General features: G+C 40.3%; 1 protein-coding gene across 1 annotated transcript in view; it reads right to left on the reverse strand.

Annotated features, from left to right (window-relative positions):
• The window catches only part of LOC126412272 (nonsense-mediated mRNA decay factor SMG5), a 288,147-nt gene that overhangs the window by 164,479 nt on the left and 99,853 nt on the right, over positions 1-23,815 (reverse strand). The window contains exons 9-11 of the mRNA XM_050081780.1: positions 11,781-11,905; positions 11,188-11,638; positions 4,636-4,787 (exon numbers count right to left, since the gene is read on the reverse strand). Of these exons, the coding sequence (XP_049937737.1) occupies positions 4,636-4,787; positions 11,188-11,638; positions 11,781-11,905 (728 nt within the window). The remainder of the gene's footprint in view (positions 1-4,635; positions 4,788-11,187; positions 11,639-11,780; positions 11,906-23,815) is intronic.

A 23,815-nucleotide genomic window follows, 5' to 3' on the forward strand; every position in this document is an offset into this window, starting at 1 on the left:
GTGGCAACACACTTTTGAGTACAAATTATAAAAGCAACATTCACCAATCTTTCTAACTAAAAGTTAGAACAATAATATCCATCATTCCATCCTTTGTCCAGTGTTCACATTCAACTGGCCAACAAGGCAACTCCAAGCTTCAAATTGCTATATTCTGGAAAATATTCTGGGAGGAATGAATATGTTTATATGAAACTAAAACCTCCAGACTTACTGTATAGATGGTTATGTGATAGCAATATTATAAATACACTTAGTAAGTTTGTTACTAGGAGAAAAATTCCAGGTTTTACAGAAAATATCTGTTAGTTTATTTGGTGTTGTAGTTGGAAGGTCGGTTTGATTGCAGCTCTCCACACTAGTCTATTCCATGCAACCCTCTTTATCTCTGAATAACTACTGCAACCCACATCCATTTGAACCTTCTCACTGTACCCATGTCAAGGTCCCCCCTCCCAATTTTTACTCCTCACGCTTCCCTCCATTACTAAATTGACAATTCTTTGATGCCTCTGGATGTGTGCTACCAGTCTATCCCTTCTTTCAATCAAGCTGTGCCATAGATTTCTTTCTTCCCCTACTTGAGCCAGTACCACATCATCAGTTACACAAACTACCAAACTAATCTTCAGAATTCTTCTATAGCATGACGGTTCAAAAGCTTTTATGAAATAATACCTTAAACAGCACGAGCATATATTTTTCACTGCCTCTTAGGTACAGTCAGATATTTAAAATTTTTGAGAGCATTCTGTAACTGGAGCACAGCAATTGGTATAAAATGCTAAAAATCAAATAAAAACAGTCTCAACCACGTTTTCAGATATTCTGTTTGCTAGGAACCAGTTTCGGCGCTTTCCTAAGACAGTCTTCAGGCTTTTCACCACCATTATGGCTGTCGATGGCAGCAGACAAGAGTGAGATCCGTAAAACCAGTGACAACCATACTCCTAGAGATATCACTCCGTTTGCCACCACCAGCAGCCATAATGATGGCGAAAAGCCTGAAGATGGTATGAAACATGGGCCAAAACTGGTACAAATAAAAAACCTGAAACGCAATCAAGACTGTTTTTATTTGAGTTTTAACAGTCAGGTGTGATGGTGTGAGATGTGTTTACATAATTACTATTGATTTTAGGTTACTTTGTGTTAATGCTATTATGCAATTTATTGATTAATTCAAATCTGTACCCATGATTCTGTGCAGCTGTCTTTGCGATATTTGTACTGTTTCAATGATATGTAACAATTGCATTCACAACATAGTTCTCAAAGGTGGTATAGACTGTTAATCTCTGTTTTTAAATATGCAGTCACATATAGTTGAGGTAAAACAGCACTCGTGACTTTGGCCTATCTTTAAATTGTATACATAGTATCTGTAAAAACTATTTCTAAAGCCACACCCATAATGTAAATATTCGATATTTTGCAAGGAGGTTTAATTAATATGGATGCTGCAATAAATTTTATAGCAAAATTAGCAAGATGAAAAAGGAATGGAGCAACAATCAACACTGTGGCTAACTTTTGCAGTGTTACGGCTAATGAAACAAATATGCACCTCTGAACACAGCTTTGAAAGAATCTAAAACTAATAAAGTAAATTTCATAGCCAAAATAGTAACTGGTCACTCATTTGGATCAACATCAGGTGACATACAAGTTCACATATAAGTGTTCATATACAATGAGTGTGTATCACTCAGTTCCAAGAATTCAGAAGCAAAGGAATAGCTAATTGTCAGGTTGCTTGCGTATGTGCTTCCTGTAAGAAAACAAATGTTATGACAGTTGCATCAAGAACTCTATTGTGCTCACATTAATACTTCTTATGCAAAGACATTTCTACTATTATTAGTACTACTACTGGCCTGTCCTACATCCTTTGGCAAGAGGGGCCTCCACATTTGATATGAGCTCACACCTGCTCAATGGAGAAGTTATTCCTATGAAAGTCAAGTAGGTAATACCATGTAACAGCGTAACAGTGGCAGGTAAAAGCTAGATATTTTATTTACACTCATTCTAACAACAATTTTTAAGGAAATGGCAGAATGAAACAAAGGAAAAGGAAAAGATGTTTATGTTACCCAAGATTATGCAGTATTGCTGTTATGTGTTCCCAAGCTATCACCATATTAGTTATTATATTGAGTTCACATTCTTATACTGGCATGGATTACTGGTTGCTTATTGGAAATGGATGCAGCAGTCACTGCACACCTTTCTGCACAAGAGTTAAGGAAGTCCGATCCAAACGCAGGTTTGACTTCTGCCCAGTATTAACTGGGTGAAAGCTGCTTATTCTTAGGAATAAACTAATATTGTTAACAAGAAATGACAGTAAGGAATATATGCATTGAGAGGCCAAGGTCTAAATACCCAGACTCGTGAACAGGGGTTGACAAGAGGTTTGTGAACTTACACCACTTATTGCCCAAACTGCCCTCGGGAACGGTGTAGCGAGACGTGTATATACATCCATAGAAGCGAAAGGGGTAGAACTGCATGTGAAAATACGCAACTAACAAACTAAGCTAGAATTTATTTTCAGAAAAAAAATAAAGACATGACAATTTTTTGCCAATACAAAGCCCCAGGAAGAGCTAGAAGAGCTGTGTTTCTACAATGATCAAATACTGATAACATTTTGAAACTAGACTATTAACTTTTGCTTACGATTTTAAAAATTCTAATTTTAGTCCAAAGAAAAAAGCCTCCTGCTTTAAAATTACAAAGTGTGATAGAAACGAGATATTAATCTTAGAATTCTTATTCACTACAAAACAGAATGTTTAGCAGCTTTTACCACAAACAATTTTAGTGTAGCAACAAGTACTGTATCTCATGAGCAAACACAACTGTTTCTCATATTCTAAGTAACCAAAACCACTGATCTGGTATTCACATTTATTTGTTTACACTGTGGCATTTAATTGGAAAAAGTAGGGTACAGTGCTTCTGTAAATCACTGTTGGGTGATGTTACGACTGCTCAAGTGTTGTTCAGCACTGAACACATGAGCAATCTGGTGTGCTGTCATCAGTCAGTAGATTAACACCCAACTGCTCACATATTAGTCAGTACTTGCAGTGGTGGTTTTGCTGGCACTGTGATACCCATGGTACACACTTGTTGCTAGCAGAAGCTGAATTGGTCACCCACTCCACCCAGATTTACTGTCCTGTTTGCCACATGTGTGACTGTTATTCACATTCATTAAGTTGGGTTGGGTTGTTTTGGGGGAAGAGACCAAACTGCGAGGTCATCGGTCTCATCGTATTAGGGAAGGATGGGAAGGAAGTTGGCCCTGTCCTTTCAAAGAAACCATCCCGGCATTTGCCTGCAGCGATTTAGGGAAATCACAGAAAACCTAAATCAGGATGGCTGGATGCAGGATTGAACCGTCGTCCTCCCGAATGCGAGTCCAGTGTGCTAACCACTGTGACACCTCGCTTGGTATTTATTAAGTACTTCTTCAGAACGAATATGTTATCAATCACTTTCTTAATTATGTATTCTCAGTCTCATTTTGTAGAGCTAGAGTGTATTTTCAGTACTGATTATATGTGTGTTGTACGTGAGTGGGCATAATCTGTAAATAAAGAAAACGAAATATGTCTGGTTCAGAGGAGTTAAGGATATATGAATGCATCTTAAATGTGAAAAATTTACTGATATTTTTTGTGAATGAGGCCTTGATATGGAGCACGCAACAACATCATTTTTGCAATTTCTTTTTATTTTTTCAGTGAAGTACACATTAATAAAAGTTGCTCACACAAAAAACAACTTACACAGTTTCTTTCCAATTTTCCACATAAATAAACCTGAAAAATTACATTCAATTTTGTTTTCTTTCTATTTCAGTAGTTTTGGAACAAGTGGAGATCTTTTGTTGGTTGATTTATTTTTGTTTCTGACACACACACACACACACACACACACACACACACACACACACAGACGTCTCAATATGATGCAAAGTGAAAGTGAAAATGATGTGTTGTGGATCCTATTTGCACTATACAGGAACTACATTCGCTGACGTCTCACGTATGCTTAAGTTTTGCTTTGTTATGATAGATGAAACGTTCAAAACAAAGCAATGTGTTCTAATACATACAAAATACTGGACTGGAGATGAAAAAACAGTTTTTTAAAACATATTTGGAAGTAAAAATTGCAGAAGTTACTGGTAGCAATCTTATTCTAAAACAGGAATGGAATAGAAGTGGCTGTGAGTCATGGAGCTAACATAAGGTCTGATGACTTCAGGTCACATGTTATAAATGTTTCATTTACCAAGTTGATTGGTGGACTATCCAGTATGATGGCTATCTATAACACAACTGTTCCATCAGTGCATAACAGCCTTTGCCACAGACCAAAGAAAGTAAAGAAAATAAACTTGATGCTGGTTGGGATGAACCAGAGAATGAGTTCCCATACATCACAGCAAAGGGAGAGCAGAGAGGGCAAAAGATAGAAACATACACCACTCAGTATTAAGCCCTGATAGAAGTCTAATTTAAGGCGAGGGACAGCAATGATCTACAGTAGCACACTAATATTTTATAACAATTAGACCTGTTTTTTAAAACAAACTGATGAAAATGGATAACTTACTGCTTGCTTAGGGCTGATTGAGTGCCAACGGAAGTAATCCCAATCCAGTGCTCTATGAGCCTCTTTTAAGGCTCCCAGGCCACGTAATTGCATGTCTTCTGGAAGAGGAACCTTTAAGTACAGATCTTGTGCCCCTCGAAGTACTTCTCTCTCTGTAAATACAGCATGTAGAAAGAATATTAACTATTTCCTGCTTACGGAGAAACACAAGAGCATAACGGCAGCTGAAGATTACAAACTATGTTCTTTAAGGATGCAAGTTGTTGAATATCAGAAAACGGAACAAATACCAAACTCTTTAAAGAGAAAACAAATTATTATTCATCACTGAATTCTTTACCATTTTCTGATCACAAATTTCTCAACATAAATAATATGTTTAAAACATAGATCAGATAAGGAGATCTCATGGTATGTTCTGGCCTTTTCAAGTTTCTCATAAATACAGAATTTGAAGGACAGTGCCCAGATATAAGTATCCTAAATCAGTATGATACAATTTTTTTTAAAGGGGAGGGGGTGGGATTACTTCATCTCTCAAACTGTATGCCCAGTATGTGTTGCAATGAATCTTTTTACTTCCAAGTAGGTACACATATACAAATCAGACACATTTATATGTTCAAATAATGAGTGATGTATATACACAATTGGGTCAAAATTTGCCCAACAATTCCCGAGTTATGCTGCTGTCACGCACTTTTCATCCCCATCCTCATCCCTATGGGACACAGGTGGTTTTTATTCCCTCAGAAACCTTCAACACCACGTGCACAACAACTCACCTAAGTTTCATCACAACCAGATGAAAGGTGCAGCAACACATTGAAGACTGACAGACAAATAATCGTTTTTACATATTAGATATTAATTAAAAATCTGTTAGTCAACATTTCCATTTGTTAATAATATATGGAATTAAAAGTAAACATGAAAGTTATTCCAAGCAAGCTTCAAACCAAAGACTTTATGTTTACAATATCTTTACTCTAAGCACTCTTCTACCAGCAACATTACTATTAACCTGAACATATTTTGTACTTAAGAGTGTTTGGAATCTTCTAACCCGAAAAAGACAATTTTATCAAGTTTGTCTGAAAATTGCATCATACTCCTTTGGAAACTGACTTTCAAATCGTACAAGTATGAAGAAAACTGGAGATGGCAGAGCACCCCCTGTGAGGCATTAACAAATGCTGACAGACTTTTCAACACAACATCAAAAATGATCATACCATACTGAACTATACTGAACATTACAAGAAAAGAAAATACTTGAAATTGGAGGTTATATCAACACTCATCTGGTACACAAAGCACTGAACAAAGTAATAATCACTTCATGTGCGCTTTCAAAGCTGCCGACAGTTTGCTTCACACAATGCCCACGGTTTTATATTTGTGCAAACAAATGAAGGACCACAGAAGAAAGATGTCACACTGTGTTACTAACGGATACTCTGTATGGTTACATGCAACTGTAACAAAGGTTTGTACTGAGTTGGGAAAGCAATATCTGGGGATGGATAACACAAATTTATACAAAAGCAGGGAGGACAGAAATCAAGACTTTCGGAGATGCGGAAATGTTAGAACTAGTTCCAAGTGAGACGACACAGGTCACACAATGAAAGGATAAAGTAGCTTCATAGTTGGCAATGACAAAATATAGCAAATTGTGGAATGATACTCAACAGGAATTTTATAATAATTAATTCTATTTTCTATGATAGACCAACACTCAATAATCACGACCAACACTCAATAATCACAAGTCCTGGAAAAGTTTGGTGTTTGTCATCAAAAAGCAGAAGGTTTCACTGACTGCAGAATAACTGTGAGATGAGGCAGTAATTTTGGCTGGCGAACACACATTTTAAGTCGTATTATTTGCAACACGATTTAATTGCAGTGTCGTCATGTGATAAATAGCAAATAAGAGTTTATAGGTTTCCCTGGTATGCCTGATAGAACACTTCTCCCAATAAATTCCCTCTTCTACATGTGGTATATGGTGAATTGTCATTATACTTCGTTCAAAATTACTTAACAACCAACAGCTATGCAGGACACGATGGAGTGAGACTTACAAGGAAGGCACGGCATATGTTCAGCCAAACTAACAAGAATTGCAGTTGGAGTAAACATCTGCAGTTCCCAATCCTTCACCTGCAACCTCTGAAACACTTGCAATATGAAACATTTTCAGGCAACTTCTTGTCCTGTGGTACGGTTCACTGCACAATGAGATTTTGCTTGTTTTCATTACTTACAGTTGCAGGATCAGCATCTTATACATGACATTATTATTATATGTTGTGTGCAATTGAACAATGGTTAATCAAATGTTATTCAGTGGTAAAATCAAATATCGTTCTTTTACCCAGGGGATTGCAGTACAAGGCCAGTCACAAAAAATGGTTTGTGTGTTACGTGCCTACAAATGTCAACCATTCTTCTTGATATTGATGGATGAAACAACTACCATGACAAAGCGAGAGTAGGAGTTAACTGGTTGGCTTCAGTGTCGAAGTAAATGATAATCTTAAAAATGTGGAGTTAACAGAAGTAATATCTCACTGTAAATCACAGTTCCTCAGATACAAAATTGATGAGCTGGCAAAAAGATTTGGGCATACACTTATGAGGTTGCTATCTTATTCCTGCCATTTCAACCCAATACAATTTACACAGGCCCAAATTAAAGGTTATGTTGCAAAGTAATAATAAAACTCTTAACTATGTGTGCAGTCAAAGCATTCCCCAATGATGCTGTTACCTCGTGACACTCTCCCATGAGTCAAACAAACCTGTGATCATTCATTCATGCTGCCCTTCTTTATATCCATTCAATACCCCCCACCCCCACCCGTTACTCCTATTTGGTACGGATCCTACACACTTGAGCGATACTGTAGGATGGCCCATACCAGTGTTTTGTATGCATTCTCTTTTGATTGCCTTTTTCAAGTGTTATACCAATGAATCGCAGTCTGTCACATGCTTTATCTATGTCTGAGACTGTATGATCATTCCATTTCATATCCCTGCAAATTGTTAAACCCAAGTATTTGTATTAGCTGATTGCTTCCAACTGTAAGTTACTTGATATTACTGTCGTATGAGACTATGTTTTTTCGTTCTGTGAAATGCATTACTTTACACTTCTGAATATTTAAAGCAAGTTGATATTCTTTTGTCGTGTTGGCCGCCGCACACCAGCCGTCAACTCGGTGCGGCGCGCTACAACACGCGCGGCAAACAGCGAGTACCGCTGGCGCTGCACATGATGTCAACAACTGGCGCAAGTGAACGCGTCGTCGCAGAGTTAGCGGCAACGTACACACCACTATCGATACGGATTACCCTGGCGGCGCTGCCCTCACCACCAGAGTGAGCAACCGTATAAGGGCGCCATCTACCAACACTCTGATTGGCCGGACCTGCGGATTTAAGCGAGCTCCCTGAGCCCCTTTAACCAGTTCAATCTTCGCCGATGACTGTGTTACTACCCAGCTGCTGGATTCACGATGACCGAACCATATTGTGGCTTCCCTGGCTGGAAACTTGCGACACGTTGGTATCGACTGGTTGGCAGTGGTTTGGACTTGTATTCTCTACTAGTGACTCTGATTCTCCTTGGCGCTACAGCCAGCGAAGTGTTGTGTAGTCGAACTTAAGTTTTGTTATGAGTGACAGAACGTCAAATAAATTTGGTTATCACGGAATATTTGTTGTGTTATAGTGAGGACATAACATCTTTGTACCACTTTGACATCTTATCAAGATGTGACTAAATATTTTCACACTTTCTTTCAGAGAGCATATAAGCCTGAGGTTACTATTAATACTGTCCACAAGGTCACTTGAGACACAACATTAGCAGAAAAGGCCCCAATACATTGTACTCAGGAACACCAAAAGTGACTTCTATATCTGTAGGTGAGTCTCCATCAAATATAACTTGCTGCATCACCCATACCAAAAAATTTTCAAACCAGTCACAAATTTCACTTGATACTCCATATGATTGTACTTTTGGTAATAACTGTTCATAATTCACTGAGTCAAATGCCTTTTGAAAATCTAGAAATATTGCATCTAATGGATTGCCTGGATTCAAAGCTTACAGTATCTTATATGAGAAAAGTGACATTTGGGTTTAACATGATCGGTTTTCAGAATCACGCTGGTTGGCATTGGGGAGGTCATTCTGTTCAACGCATCTCATTATGTTTTAGTTCAGAATATGTTCTAACGTTGTACAAAAAATTGATAAGGATACTGGATGGCAGTTTTGTGGATCATTTCTGCCAGCCATCTTGTAGATGAGTGTGGCCTGTGCTATTTTCCAGCTACTGGGCACGGTATTTTGTTTGAGAGATCTATGACAGTTTATAGTTAAGAGAGGGGCTAATACAACAGAAAATTCAGAATAAAACCTGATAGGAATTCCGTCAGGGCCTGAAGCTTTGTTCAATTTTAACGTTTTCATCTGTTTCTCAATGCCAGACATGAATATCTATTCACTCATCTTTTCAGTGGTACAGGGATTAAACTAGAGGAATACTCCTGGGTTTTCCTTTCTACAGGAACATTCAAAAACAGAGTTAAACATTTCTGCTTCTACTCTGTTACCCTTAGTTTCAGTTCCTGTCTCATCCACTCACGACTGGACACTGACGTTGGTGCCAGTATCAGTTGTTACGTATGAACAGAACTTCTCTAGGTTCTGTGTAAGATATTTTGACAATATTCTGCTATGCTAGTCATTCAAAGCTTATTGCATTGCTCTCTTGACAGACAAAAGTGTTAAACTTAACATCTCTCAATCTACAGCCTTTGTTTTATGTTACATCTACATCTACATAGATACTCCGCAAGCCACGGTAAGGTGCATGGCGGAGGGTACCCTGTATCACTACTTGTCATTCCTCTTCCAGTTCCACTCACAAACAGAGCGAGGGAAAAATGAATGTCTGTACAAATCTGTATGAATCCTTATTTCTTGTGTCTTATCTTCAAGGTCCTTACACTCGATGTATGTGGGGGACAGTACAATCATTTAGCAGTCAGCTTCAAATGTCGGTTCTCTATATTTTCTCAATACTGTTTCTCAAAAAGAATGTCACCTTCCATCCAGGATTCCCGTTTGAGTTTCTGAAGCACCTCTATAATCCTTGCGTGTAGTTCAAGCCTACCGGTAACAAAAATCTAGCCGCCACCTCTGAACTGCTTTGAAGTCTTCATTCAATCTTACCTCATAACAGATCCCAAACACTCAAGCAGTACTCAAGAATAAGTTGCACCATCATCTTATATGTACTCTTTCCTAAAAATTTTCCAATAAACTGAAGATGACCATCTGCCTTTCCTACGACAGTTTTCACATGCTCGTTCCATCTCGTATCGCTTTGCAACATTACGCCCAGATATTTAAATAACTTGACTGTGTCAAGCAGGTCACTAGTGACACTACATTCGAACATTAGAGGTTTGTTCTGTATTAACTTACATTTTTCCACATTTTGGGCTAGATGCCATTCATCACACCAACTGGAAGTTTTTCCTGAGTTGTCTTGTACCTTCCTACAGTCACTCAACTTCAACACTTTACCATACACCATGGCATCATCAGCAAACAACCACAAATTGCTGCCCAACCTGTCTGCCAAATCATTTGTGTGTATGCAGAACAACAGTGGACCTGTCACACTTCCCCAGGGCACTCCTTACGATACCCTTGTCTCCGATGAACACTCACCATCGAGGATAACACATTGGGTTCTATTATTTAAGAAGTCATTGAGCCACTCACATGTCTGTGACCTTATTCCATATGCTCGTACCTTCGTTAACAGCCTGCAATGGGGTCCCATGTCAAATGCTTATGGAGACCTACAAATATGTTGCCCTCCGTCCATAGTTCTTGGTATACCATGAGAGGAAAGGACAAGCTGAGTTTCGCAGGAGTAATGCTTTCTACAACCATGCTGATTTGTGGACATAAGCTTCTTAACCTCAAGAAAGTTTATTACATTCAAACTGAGAATATGTTCAAAGATTCTGCAGCAAACAGAAGTCAGGGATATTAGTCTGTAATTTTGTGTGTCCATTCTTTTCCCTTTGTTATATACTGGAATCACCTACGCTTTTTTCCAGTCGCTTGGGACTTTGTGCTGGGTGAGAGATTCACGATAAATGCAAGCTTGCTAAGGGGCCAATGTCGTATTGCACTCTTTGTAAAATCTTACTGGGATTCCATCTGGACCTGGTGATTTATTTCTTTTCAAATCTTCAAGTTCTTTCTCTACGCCAAAAAGGGATTGAATGGAAGCCTTACACCTGTTTAGCAATTTTACATATAACATGTCCATATCAATTAAGATATTGTTTGAATATAAAGACGGCATAGGAGACAGTACCTCCTCTATACTACACAAAAGAAGTTCATAAACTGAGAGACCAAAAATTTCACTGTCATAGTTTATGAGCTTTCCTGTGTGTCGCTATGTGAAAATAGAATCATGAATGACAAGAACATAAGCTCACCTGCACTGAGCCTGACAGGGTCAATGCGTAGCAAGTTGAGCAAAGTGACCAAGCGTGTCAGTAAGGTCCTGGGCCGAGTTTTACCACATGCCTGTAACGTCTCCACGTTGGATTCAGACTTCAGCCAGTCAGCCAAGACTTGTATGGCTTCAAGCAGCCGACCTTCACCAACCATAAGCTCCAAGACGTCGGCAGGTTCAAGAGCTCTTTCAGTTACCCCACTGCCAATTCCTTCACTGACTCCATTCTGCAACTGTTGCCCAGTTGTTGCACTTGGTTGTTCAGCAGACACCTTTTTGTCATCCAGCTTATTGTTGTTGTTATTTTGTTCGTTTTTCTGCAGATGTTTCTCATTTGTATCATTCGAGTGCAAACTGACATTTCCAGGCTTTCCTGGGCACTGTTCTTGCATCTGTGGCAAACCATTAACTTTAGCTTCAATTGTACCCACCTGAAAAAAAGTTTGAATGTTCATACATTAAAAAATATTATATGATTTACAAGAGAGAGTTCACATCAACAAGCACACATTGCTATTTAATCATGGATTTAATTATACAAAAGAAACTGGATTAGCATAAACTGTTTCACACCTGGGTACTACTGGATGTTTCATCAGATTCATCTTCTTCTTCCTCAGAGCTCAGCACAATAGGTTCTTCACCTTCTGAGTTCGCTTCATCAGAGCTGGAAGACAGTGGATAGAAAAATTCTCCTCCTGAAAGAAAATACAAGTAATATTTCATTTGAAGAAGATATGTACTACTTAAAAGCAAAAACTCTAAAAATATTTTGCTGATATGCATATATATATCAAGTAATCGTAAAGCAAATATTACAATAACGGAAAACCTATGAGAGAGAACAAGTAACAGTTTAATAACATATGACATCTCAAAACTTTCCTTATTTCTTTCACTCTTCAGAAAGGAATATTTACTATACTGCCGAGACTGTGGACATTCATTGACTGAGCAAATGCTTATATGGAGGAAAGAAATTCCTGCAACCTGTAGCTACCTAAGTACTAAGATCCCAAGATCCAACCAATGGACTGGATTATGCACACCGCTAATGACGCATACACTGCTAACGAGGCATATACCGGTAACGGGCTTTACACTGCTAACAGTACATACACCAACAGTTCACACAACGCCTCCAGCTGGCTCCTAGTAGCATCCACCAACAATCTCCACAAAGAAAGATCAGGAATACAGATTAAACTCTATAAAGTCACACAAAAGCATACACCCAAACTTCCACAGGAACAAATTGAATTTATTGGACACAAAGGAATCGCAGACATTGGGTGCAACTGGCATTGATTTAAATCAATGGGGAAAGTCGAAAACTTATGCCGGACCGGGATTCAAACCCAGGTCTCCTGCTTACTAGGCTGATGCTTTGACCACTATGCCATACGGACACAGAGGTCACTGCAACTGCACGGAATACCCTCGCATGCCTCCTGTCAGGCCAAGATTCTCAACTTATCCATACACTACTAATGTGGTGCCCCTTGACCGTTATCCCCATTAGTAATGTGTCTGGATGGCTCACTGGTCAGAGCATCCGCCTAGTAAACAAAAGATCCCAGTTCGAATCCTAGTCTGGCACCAACTTTCCCCACTGATTTAAATCAATGCACACTCCCAACCAATGTCTGCAGTTTCTTTGTCTTAAATCATAGTAGCTGGTGGATCAAAATGGTGTCTACTCTGCTGGACATGCCCAAAAGGGTGGACACCACATATATGGAATTTACTGTCTTCAATTAAACCTCGGCAATGTGACCTCTCAGGATTTCTTCGTGTGACTGATTATCACACAGGAGTTTAGGGTCTTCAGCTGTGTTGTGGATTCCACTTTATACACAGCATTTTGACAACAGACGCAATCGTCTTGTTCAGGAGCTGCACACTGTGCCATTCTGCATACTCATGGCATGAACTCTAACTGCGCTGTGTACTACTGTTGGTGTAGAGTTGCTATCTGTAACAGAGCTTGACAACAGTGCCCACTATGCTCTTTGATGCTCAACTGTTTTTCAGAGGCCATATTGTTATTCTTTTAAAAGCACACTCTCTCAGCACTTTCCAGCTCTGGAGGATGAGACATCTGGCAAAATCTCAATATATTGAGAATGAGACCTCAAACCTTCTTTAAATTTAAACATCGGTCCTGGTTTATTAGGGTTTTCCAACATCTGTATTTTGATGGACTTCTTAATTACAACACCAAATAAACTTTATGTCTACACAATGATAAAACATTTCAGTTTATGACTATACTCTAGGCAGTATTCAGCAACAGTTGATTTGCTCAGTTGTAGTCAGGTGTATCACCGATGTTCTAATAGATTGCCCCACAAACAACAGGCTGCACTTGTATGTAACATGGTACGCAACTGGCTTTCATAGACTTAGATCATCTTTAAGATTTAAAAAAAATTGCTTTACTACACTCTTCAGGCATGTTCTCATATCAACTTATTTCCTCTTTGAGGGAAAATATTATGAACAAACTGATGGCAAGGCTATGCGTAATCTGTTGTCATATGTTGTGGCAAACCTGTACACCTGGAAGCTTTTGAGGTAAACACACTAGAATCTGCCAGTTCAAGCCAACATGTTTCTACTGATATGTCGATGACACATTTGTGATGAGGTCACATAAGACAGAAAAAACATGAAAAGTTCATGGAATAACTTGGAAAAGAGGGCCAGCTACTTTTCCCTGGCATATTAGTTAAGAGAAGAAAGTACAGGTCTACAGTTCACAGTGTATACTAAAAACCCATGCACACTGACGTCTATCTCAATGCTTCAAGCTATCACCATCGGCCTCAAAAAATTTTGCTTTTAAAGATTCTATCTCACTGTCAGACGAGAAGAGCCTCACTGAAGAATCACCTATGAATGGTGTTCCAAAGGAATGGTACCCAGATTGACAAACTGAGTGAGCACTGATTTTGAAATTAACAATGTCCAAAGCAAACCCGACTCACAACACCCTTTCAGTATAACCTAGGCTTAACCAAAATATCACCTTTCAGTCTAACGTAGATTCTCAAACAAAATATCATATTTCAACCTTAGCTAAACCTTTGGTTGTGCTACAAATCAGGCTGTCAACATAAACATCACTCACAAAATTATAAAAATAATACTGCGTAAATATTGTAACGCCAAAGTTTAAATTGCAATACTGGCCAACTGTGAAATGAATTTCAGAGTTGTGGATGACAAAGCAGTTTTGACAATGGCATGCAAAGAAAGGACAAGTATAGCCCACTGCTTAGATTTAATCCTAATCATCAACCATACTGAACACCCCTTGCAAGAGACAGAGAACAGAATCAACTGCCTGAACATACCAGGAGCAACAATCATAATCCACAAGACCATGCAATAGTAAACTAAATAAAGGTTTGCAAATGGCCCATTCCGAAACTAATAGTATGGGAAACAAGTCAGAAATCACAATGAATGTCACTAAATACAATCATATGATAGAAGTTAGAGAAGACCCAATAGAGATAGGAAGAAGACACTGATAGACATTTTAATGTCCACTGTTGAAGTGGAGATATGTAGAATACATATAGATGCCTTAGTTCAGTGGTAGTCAACCTGGTCACTACTGCCCACTAGAGGACATTCCAGATTTCACGGTGGGTGGCATGTGGTGGGGTTTTCAAAAAATTATCATTATGTTTTCATAAAATTTTCACATTAAGTATTTGATACACAACAACAACAACAATAATAATAATAATAATAATATAGAGGCACTAAAGTGGGTGGTAAGTAAAAAAATGACTACTTCTGCCTTAGTGGATTCAGTGAGTGAGCCAAGAGCTATCTCAGAAGATTTATTTTCGCGAATTAATAACCTGATTGCCTTCCCAACATTTCCTGTTAATGGCGTACATATTGTCAGTGTTGTAGATAATCAAAGTAAACCCATCAAGGTCAGGTGCTAGTACAATTTAGAATTCAGGTGAATACAAGCCGAGCAAGTTGATTGTTGGATCTCTTAGTGTTTGATTAGTTCTTGGTATTGATTGGTTGACAGAGATAAAATGGAAGGTGGACTTTGTGAAGAGAACTGTTTGCCTGCGAGGTTACATAGTGGAGAGAAGAGAGTATTCAGTGGCAAAGATAACAGGGGCACTGCACACGTGAACATGATGTTAATGCATTTTCAAGAGGAGGAAACCCCAGTTTTAAGTGATTCTGGGGAAGATACAGAATTATGAGAGGGTAATGGTGATGAGGACGCTCTGTCTAATATTTAAAACAAGGCTCAGATGCTAGAAGCTGAACAGAAAGAACTGACTGAAATATTAAGATGCTACACCAATATATTTTCAAAAATGCATCGTTTGCATCTGCAAAATTAATTTCAAGGATCATGAAACATTTTTCAGGAAATCTTACCGAATACCTTCTGCCAAGAGAGTAGCAGTCACTAAAGAAATAAAAAAAACATTAGACCATCACATAACTGAACACTCAGGTAGTGAGTATTCTAATCTCAACAACATAACAACAAAGAAGAATGGCAAAGTGTGTATAATCATCGAGGCTCATGGAGTGAAAGTTTATCGATGTAAAATACTTAAGCAGCATCAATCTGCCGAGCAATTACTAGCAACAATTGTTAGAAGAGGACAGCACAAAGTGCACAGCCTTTTTACGTAACGGAAGATGCTACCATTTAAAGAGAATATCTTTTGTTCCTTCAATATCTGAAGCAGTCTTTATGAAATCACTGGATGAAGTTCTGAAAGAAGAATTACTGAAGTGAGTAAGTCTCTACATAGACAATATTCTAATTAGCACTACTTCATGGGAAGAACACTCAGACATTCAAGGTATACTCAGACTACGTATTATTATATATCTCCCACACTCAACCAGGTGTTCAATTACTGTTACATTAAGTAAATTATTTTATACAGATACCCTGATTTTAAAACACACTATATGATAAAAAAAATTAAGCACCCATAAGATATGAACAGATGTTAATTTAACCTCACATGTAAATAACTGTAGAACTGCAATTCTCTGTGACACACTGTACGGCCACCAAAGCGCATTAGTGTTGTTACCAAGCCTGGTAGGGGTTATGTGGGGTGTAAATAGCACCACATACGGTGTGGTCACTGTCAACGACACAGAGACAGGTCCTCATGTGAGACAGTGTTATTCGCACCTGACAGAGATGGATATGGGTCTGTTTGTGGGTACCCATTTGGCCAGTTGGTTAAATTGTACAATATACAGATTTGCGAGACATTTGGTTGTGTCAGTGACCCAATGTTGGATTGCATGGAAACATGAGGAGCAAGGTTCTGGTCTACCACGTCTGACCACCACAGAGAAGATCACTGTATTGTGTACAGGGGATATGCAAAATAATGCAAATAGTGGTAGAAATGGAATGGATGTGTTTGACGGTCAACAATGCAGGTAAGGCACACGTCACACTGGACTGTGCGTGTTCAGTATGGATTAGAAATCAGTGCAGGTTGTTCACGAGTAACGCACACTTCCTATTTGCATTCAGAGGCTGAGGCTGCCGTGCAATGAAAGACCTAACAGAGTTTCAAAGAGAGTAGATTGTGGAGGCCCGATTAGCTGGAGCATCAGTAACCAAGGCAGCCAACATACTGAACGTTTCAAGAGAAAATGTTTCAACAGTCGTGAAAGCCTACACAAAACATGGAAAGACATCATTGTGTAAATGTAATAGTGGGAGCAAATCAAAACTAAATGACAGAGATCGCCGTATGCTAACACAAATTGTTTCAAAACAACACAAAACTATGGTGGCTAAAGTGGCTGAAGAAACATCTTCGAGATCCCACACTATCAACACTGTCTGCCGAGGACTCCATAAAGCGAATATTCATGGACGAACTGCTATACCAAAAACATTAGTGATGACAACCAATCCAAAGAAGTGTAAAACATGGTACCAGGAGCATAAATCCTCAATGGCTGAACAATGGAAATACGTCATATGGTCCAACAAGTCAACGTTTTTATTTCCAACATTAGGCCAGGTTTATGTCTGGAGAACACCAAAAGAAGCCTATAATCATGATTGATTCCAACAGTTAGGCACGGAGGTGGAAGTGTGATGCTGTGGGCAGCCATATGATGGTATTCTGTGGTCTCATCATTACTCTCAAAGGCCGAGTTAAAGCCAACAATTATGTGAACATTTTAAGTAATCAGGTGCGCCCAATGACTCAAACATTGTTCCCAACAATGATGCCATATTTCATTCACACAGCCAGCCAGCACAGTACAATCATTGTACGAGGAGTATGCAACTGAACTGCAGCGTCCTCCTTGGCCAGCACAGTCCCCGGACTTGAATATTATCAAACCCTTAGGGGTGGTACTGGAGCACAGACTCCAGAGTAGATATCCAGCTCCCTCATGACTGCAGGAGTTAGAAGAGGTTCTGATCGAAGAGTGGCATAACATTCCACTGGAGACTATACAATTATTATACGCCAGTATTCCAAGAAGAATTGCAGCTGTATTACGGCCAAATGGGAGTCCAACCCCTTTTTAATAAACCACTCCCAGGTAGGTACAGGTGTTCATATCATTTTGCCTATCCCCCGTGCATGTGCACCAAGTACATCACAACAACTCACATCTGCACATGCCATCCAAGAACAAGTACCAGAGTCCCTGCAACATTCTGTGTCATCCCCTGCCATTTGTGACTACTGAACTTTTGTCAACGCATAGACTGCCTGTTAACACCATAACACAAATGGCCACATATGGTGTGCTGCCATGAACACAAAGCATGGGCTGATGAATGGTGTCTCACAGCATTAAAGTAGGGCAGTGACCTAAGGAGAGGCACAGCAGTGTCACCTTGGCATCATTATATGGGGATCCACTGGGTGTGGCACAATGGTACATCAAGGACATCCTGAATCTTCATGTGTTGCCTCTCATGTGACAGTATCAGGGTGGCATGTTTCAACAAGTCAACGCTCATCCACACAAGACATGTGTCTCTATAAACTGTCTACATGATGCTGAGATACTCTTGTGGACAGCAAGATCCCCAGATGACGTGAGAGACAAGTGCAGACATCAACTCCATATCAGTGCACGTGTCCAGGATATCAATGCCCAGTTACAACAACTGTGGGACAGCTTGCATCAGGAGAGACAAGACAGCTTTATTACATCCTTTCCTTACATGAATCAGTGCCCCCATACAGGCGACAGGGAGTGTAATACCATACCGATAAATAGGCTCATACTGCTAAGTTCTTTGTAAATTTGAGTCGATTTTCTAATCAATGCAACAACATTACAAATCCTTTCAAACCGTGGAGTTTCATTTCACTTCCTCCTTTCCTTCTGGATGCCTCACCCTTTTTTTAGGGCAGTGTAGTAATGTATTCTGCCAAAATGAACCACACAAAGCAGCAAAACACAACTGGTAAGAAAACAGCAGCGGTATCAAACTAATGAGCGCCAAGAGCTGTATGAAAAGTAGAGAGTAACTAACAGAATATGGTGAAATACATATAGACTAGTAAACTGGACAGACAACTGATGGGAAACATAGTTGTGATGATATGTGCATCGTAATACACAATCAAAAAAAGTTTTGCACCACCTCGGTTCTGAGAGTTGCGGAACCTGTACAGAAAATTGGAAGAGACATTAACAGAAACATCATTTCTGCCCTTTTCATTTTCATGAAAACCACACATTACATGTTGTACCACCATACAGCAAGACCTTCAGAGGTGGTGGTCCAGATTGCTGTACACACCAGTACCTCTAATACCCAGCAGGCACGTCCTCTTGCATTGCTGCATGCTTGTAATCATGGCATACTATCTACAAGTTCATCAAGGCACTCTTGGTCCAGATTGTCCCACTCCTCAACGGAGATTCAGCGTAGATCCCTCACAGTGGTTGGTGGGACTCGTCGTCCATAAACAGCCCTTTTCAATATATCCCAGGCATGTTCCATACAGTTCGTGTCTGGAGAACATGCTGGCCACTCTCGTCAGGCGATGTCGTTATCCTGAAGGAGGTCATTCACAAGATGTGCATGATGGGGGTGCGAATTGTCGTCCGTGAAGACTAATGCCTTGTACTGTACAGCTGTTAAGGCACCTTCCATGACCACCAGCGGCATACGTCAGCCCCACATAATGCCACCCCAAACAGCAGGGAACCTAAATCTTGCTCCACTCGCTGGACAGTGTGTCTAAGGTGTTCAGCCTGATCGGGTTGCCCACCTGTACTGCACTGCATGGTGGCGTGGTTGCAAAGATGGAATGGACCTCGCCATGACAGTAGGGAGTGAAGTTGCGCACCATGCAGTCAATTGCACACAGTTTGAGTCATAACACGATGTCCTGTGGCTGCACAAAAAACATTATTCAACATGGTGGTGTTGCTGTCAGGGTTCCTCCGAGCCATAATCTGTAGGTAGTGGTCATCCACTGCAATAGTAGCCCTTGGGCGGCCTGAGTGAGGTATGTCATTGACAGTTCCTGTTGCTCTGTATCTCCTCCATCTCCGAACAACAGTGGTTTGGTTCAATCCGAAACACCTTGACACTTCCCTTGTTGAGAGCCTTCTAGGCACAAAGTAACAACGCAGACGTGATTGAACCGCAGTATTGACCATCTAGGCATGGTTGAACTGCAGACAACGCAAGCCATGTACCTCCTTCCTGGTGGAATCTACATCTACATCTACATGATTACTCTGCAATTCACATTTACGTGAAACTTCCTGGCAGATTAAAACTGTGTGCCCGACCGAGACTCGAACTCGGGACCTTTGCCTTTCGCGGGCAAGTGCTCTACCAACTGAGCTACCAAAGCACGACTCACGCCCGGTACTCACAGCTTTACTTCTGCCAGTACCTCGTCTCCTACCTTCCAAACTTTACAGAAGCTCTCCTGCGAACCTTGCAGAACTAGCACTCCTGAAAGAAAGGATATTGCGGAGACATGGCTTAGGCACAGCCTGGGGGATGTTTCCAGAATGAGATTTTCACTCTGCAGCGGAGTGTGCGCTGATATGAAACTTCCTGGCAGATTAAAACTGTGTGCCCGACCGAGACTCGAACTCGGGACCTTTGCCTTTCGCGGGCAAGTGCTCTACCAACTGAGCTACCGAAGCACGACTCACGCCCGGTACTCACAGCTTTACTTCTGCCAGTACCTCGTCTCCTAGGAGAGCTTCTGTAAAGTTTGGAAGGTAGGAGACGAGGTACTGGCAGAAGTAAAGCTGTGAGTACCGGGCGTGAGTCGTGCTTCGGTAGCTCAGTTGGTAGAGCACTTGCCCGCGAAAGGCAAAGGTCCCGAGTTCGAGTCTCGGTCGGGCACACAGTTTTAATCTGCCAGGAAGTTTCATATCAGCGCACACTCCGCTGCAGAGTGAAAATCTCATTCTGGACACATTTACGTGCTTGGCAGAGGGTTCATCGAACCACAATCATACTATCTCCCTACCATTCCACTCCCGAACAGCGCAAGGAAAAAACGAACACCTAAACCTTTCTGTTCGAGCACTGATTTCTCTTATATTATTTTGATGATCATTCCTATCTATGTAGGTTGGGCTCAACAAAATATTTTCGCATTCGGAAGAGAAAGTTGGTGACTGAAATTTCGTAAATAGACCTAGCCGCGACGAAAAACGTCTTTGCTGTAATGACTTCCATCCCAACTCACGTATCATATCTGCTACACTCTCTCCCCTATTACGTGATAATACAAAACGAGCTGCCCTTTTTTGCACCCTTTCAATGTCCTCTGTCAATCCCACCTAGTAAGGATCCAACACCGCGCAGCAATATTCTAACAGAGGACGAACGAGTGTAGTGTAAGCTGTCTCTTTAGTGGACTTGTTGCATCTTCTAAGTGTCCTGCCAATGAAATGCAACCTTTGGCTCGCCTTCCCCACAATATTATCTATGTGGTCTTTCCAACTGAAGTTGTTCGTAATTTTTACACCCAGGTACTTAGTTGAATTGACAGCCTTGAGAATTGTACTATTTATCGAGTAATCGAATTCCAACGGATTTCTTTCGGAACTCATGTGGATCACCTTACATTTTTCATTATTTAGCGCCAACTAGCACCTGCCACACCATACAGCAATCTTTTCTAAATCGCTTTGCAACTGATACTGGTCTTCGGATGACCTTACTAGACGGTAAATTACAACATCATCTGCAAACAACCTAAGAGAACTGCTCACACTGTCACCCAGGTCATTTATATAGATCAGGAACAGCAGAGATCCCAGGATGCTTTCTCGGGGAACACCTGATATCACTTCAGTTTTACTCAATGATTTGCCGTCTATTACTACAAACTGCGACCTTCCTGACAGGAAATCACGAATCCAGTCGCACAACTGAGACGATACCCCATAGGCCCGCAGCTTGATTAGAAGTCGTTTGTGGGCAACGGTGTCAAAAGCCTTCCGGAAATCCAGAAACACAGAATCAACTTGAGATCCCCTGTCGATAGAGGCCATTACTTCGTGCGAATAAAGGTTGGTTGGTTGTTTTGGGGAAGGAGACCAGACAGCGAGGTCATCGGTCTCATCGGATTAGGGAAGGATGGGGAAGGAAGTCGGCCATGCCCTTTCAAAGGAACCATCCCGGCATTTGCCTGGAGCGATTTAGGGAAATCACGGAAAACCTAAATCAGGATGGCCAGACACAGGATTGAACCGTCGTCCTCCCGAATGCGAGTCCAGTGTCTAACCACTACGCCACCTCGCTCGGTGCGAATAAAGAGCTAGCTGCGTTGCACAAGAACAATGTTTTCTGAAACCATGCTGATTACGTATCAATAGATTGTTTCCTTTGAGGTGATTCATAATGTTTGAATACAGTATATGCTCCAAAACCCTACTGCAAACCGACGTCAATTATATAGGTCTGTAGTTCGATGGATTACTCTTACTACCCTTCTTAAACACTGGTGCGACCTGCGCAATTTTCCAATCTGTAGGTACAGATCTATCTGTGAGCGAGCGGTTGTATATGATTGCTAAGTAGGGAGCTATTGTATCAGCGTAATCTGAAAGGAACCTAATCGGTATACAATCTGGACCTGAAGACTTGCCCGTATCAAGCGATTTGAGTTGCTTCGCAACCCCTAAGGTATCTATTTCTAAGAAACTCATGCTAGCAGCTGTTCGTGTTTCAAATTCTGGAATATTCCATTCGTCTTCCCTGGTGAAGGAATTTCGGAAAACTGCGTTCAATAACTCCGCTTTAGCGGCACAGTCGTCGGTAACAGTACCATCGGCACTGCGCAGCAAAGGCATTGACTGCGTCTTGCCGCTAGTGTACTTTACATATGAACAGAATTTCTTCAGATTTTCTACCAAATTTCGAGGCAATGTTTCGTTGTGGAACCTATTAAAGGCATCTCGCATTGAAGTCCGTGCCAAATTTCGCGCGTCTGTAAATTTTAGCCAATCTTCGGGATTTCGCGTTCTTCTGAACTTCGCATTCTTTTTCCGTTGCCTCTGCAACAGCGTTCGGACCTGTTTTGTGTACCATGGGGGATCGGTTCCATCTCTTACCAATTTATGAGGTATGAATCTCTCAATTGCTGTTGCTACTATATCTTTGAATTTGAGCCACATCTCGTCTACATTTGCATAGTCAGTTCGGAAGGAATGGAGACTGTCTCTTAGGAAGGCTTCTAGTGAAACTTTATCCACTTTTTTAAATAAAATTATTTTGCGTTAGCCTAGCTACAATGACCTTGTGATCACTAATCCCTGTATCAGTCATGATGCTCTCTATTAGGTCTGGATTGTTTGTGGCTAAGAGGATGATTGGAACTGATCAGCTGTCAGACCCCCTCCGTCTACGCTACTCATGCATGGTTGTTGACATCTTTAGGCAGGTTTAGCGACATCTCTGAACAGTCAAGGGGACTGTGTCTGTGATACAATATCCACAATCAACGTCTATCTTCAGGAGTTCTGGGAACTGGAGTGATGCACAACTTTTTTGATGTGTGTAATACAGACACAAACAGCTGACTTTGATATCAAGTTCCAGGTGGAACTGTGTGTAAGGGAATTTATAACTGAATGTTCATACAGAGTCCCACATGGTATATATATGTAAGATATCAAGAACACTTACTGAGAATGTATGCCTGTCATCCACAATGAGGTTTTTTTATTAAATTTACTGAATGACTAACAGTGAGATAATAAATTAAAAATGTTTCGAAAAAGAAATAAGATTATTTACAAGGTCAATACGATTAATAGAAGCAAGAACAAAGCTTTTAGTCTTGAAGAAAAGAAACACAAAATTCTCAAAACACAACACTGTTAAAAAAACAAAAATGTTCTTTCTGGGGGCTTTGCTATGCACCCAATAAAGCAAAAAATTAAGCCTTTAATTGTATATGTGGTAGTCTAACACGCACTGAAACCCATCATCTGCATATTCTTCATTAATCCCAAGTTTTGAAGAACAAAAATGCTTCAAACACTGAGGACCGCCAGGCTGGAGAAATCTGAAGTATCTTCACGATAGCATGTCTCTCAATGACAATGAC

Source organism: Schistocerca serialis, chromosome 7 (assembly GCF_023864345.2).
Source record: "Schistocerca serialis cubense isolate TAMUIC-IGC-003099 chromosome 7, iqSchSeri2.2, whole genome shotgun sequence".
Lineage (NCBI taxonomy): Eukaryota > Metazoa > Arthropoda > Insecta > Orthoptera > Acrididae > Schistocerca > Schistocerca serialis.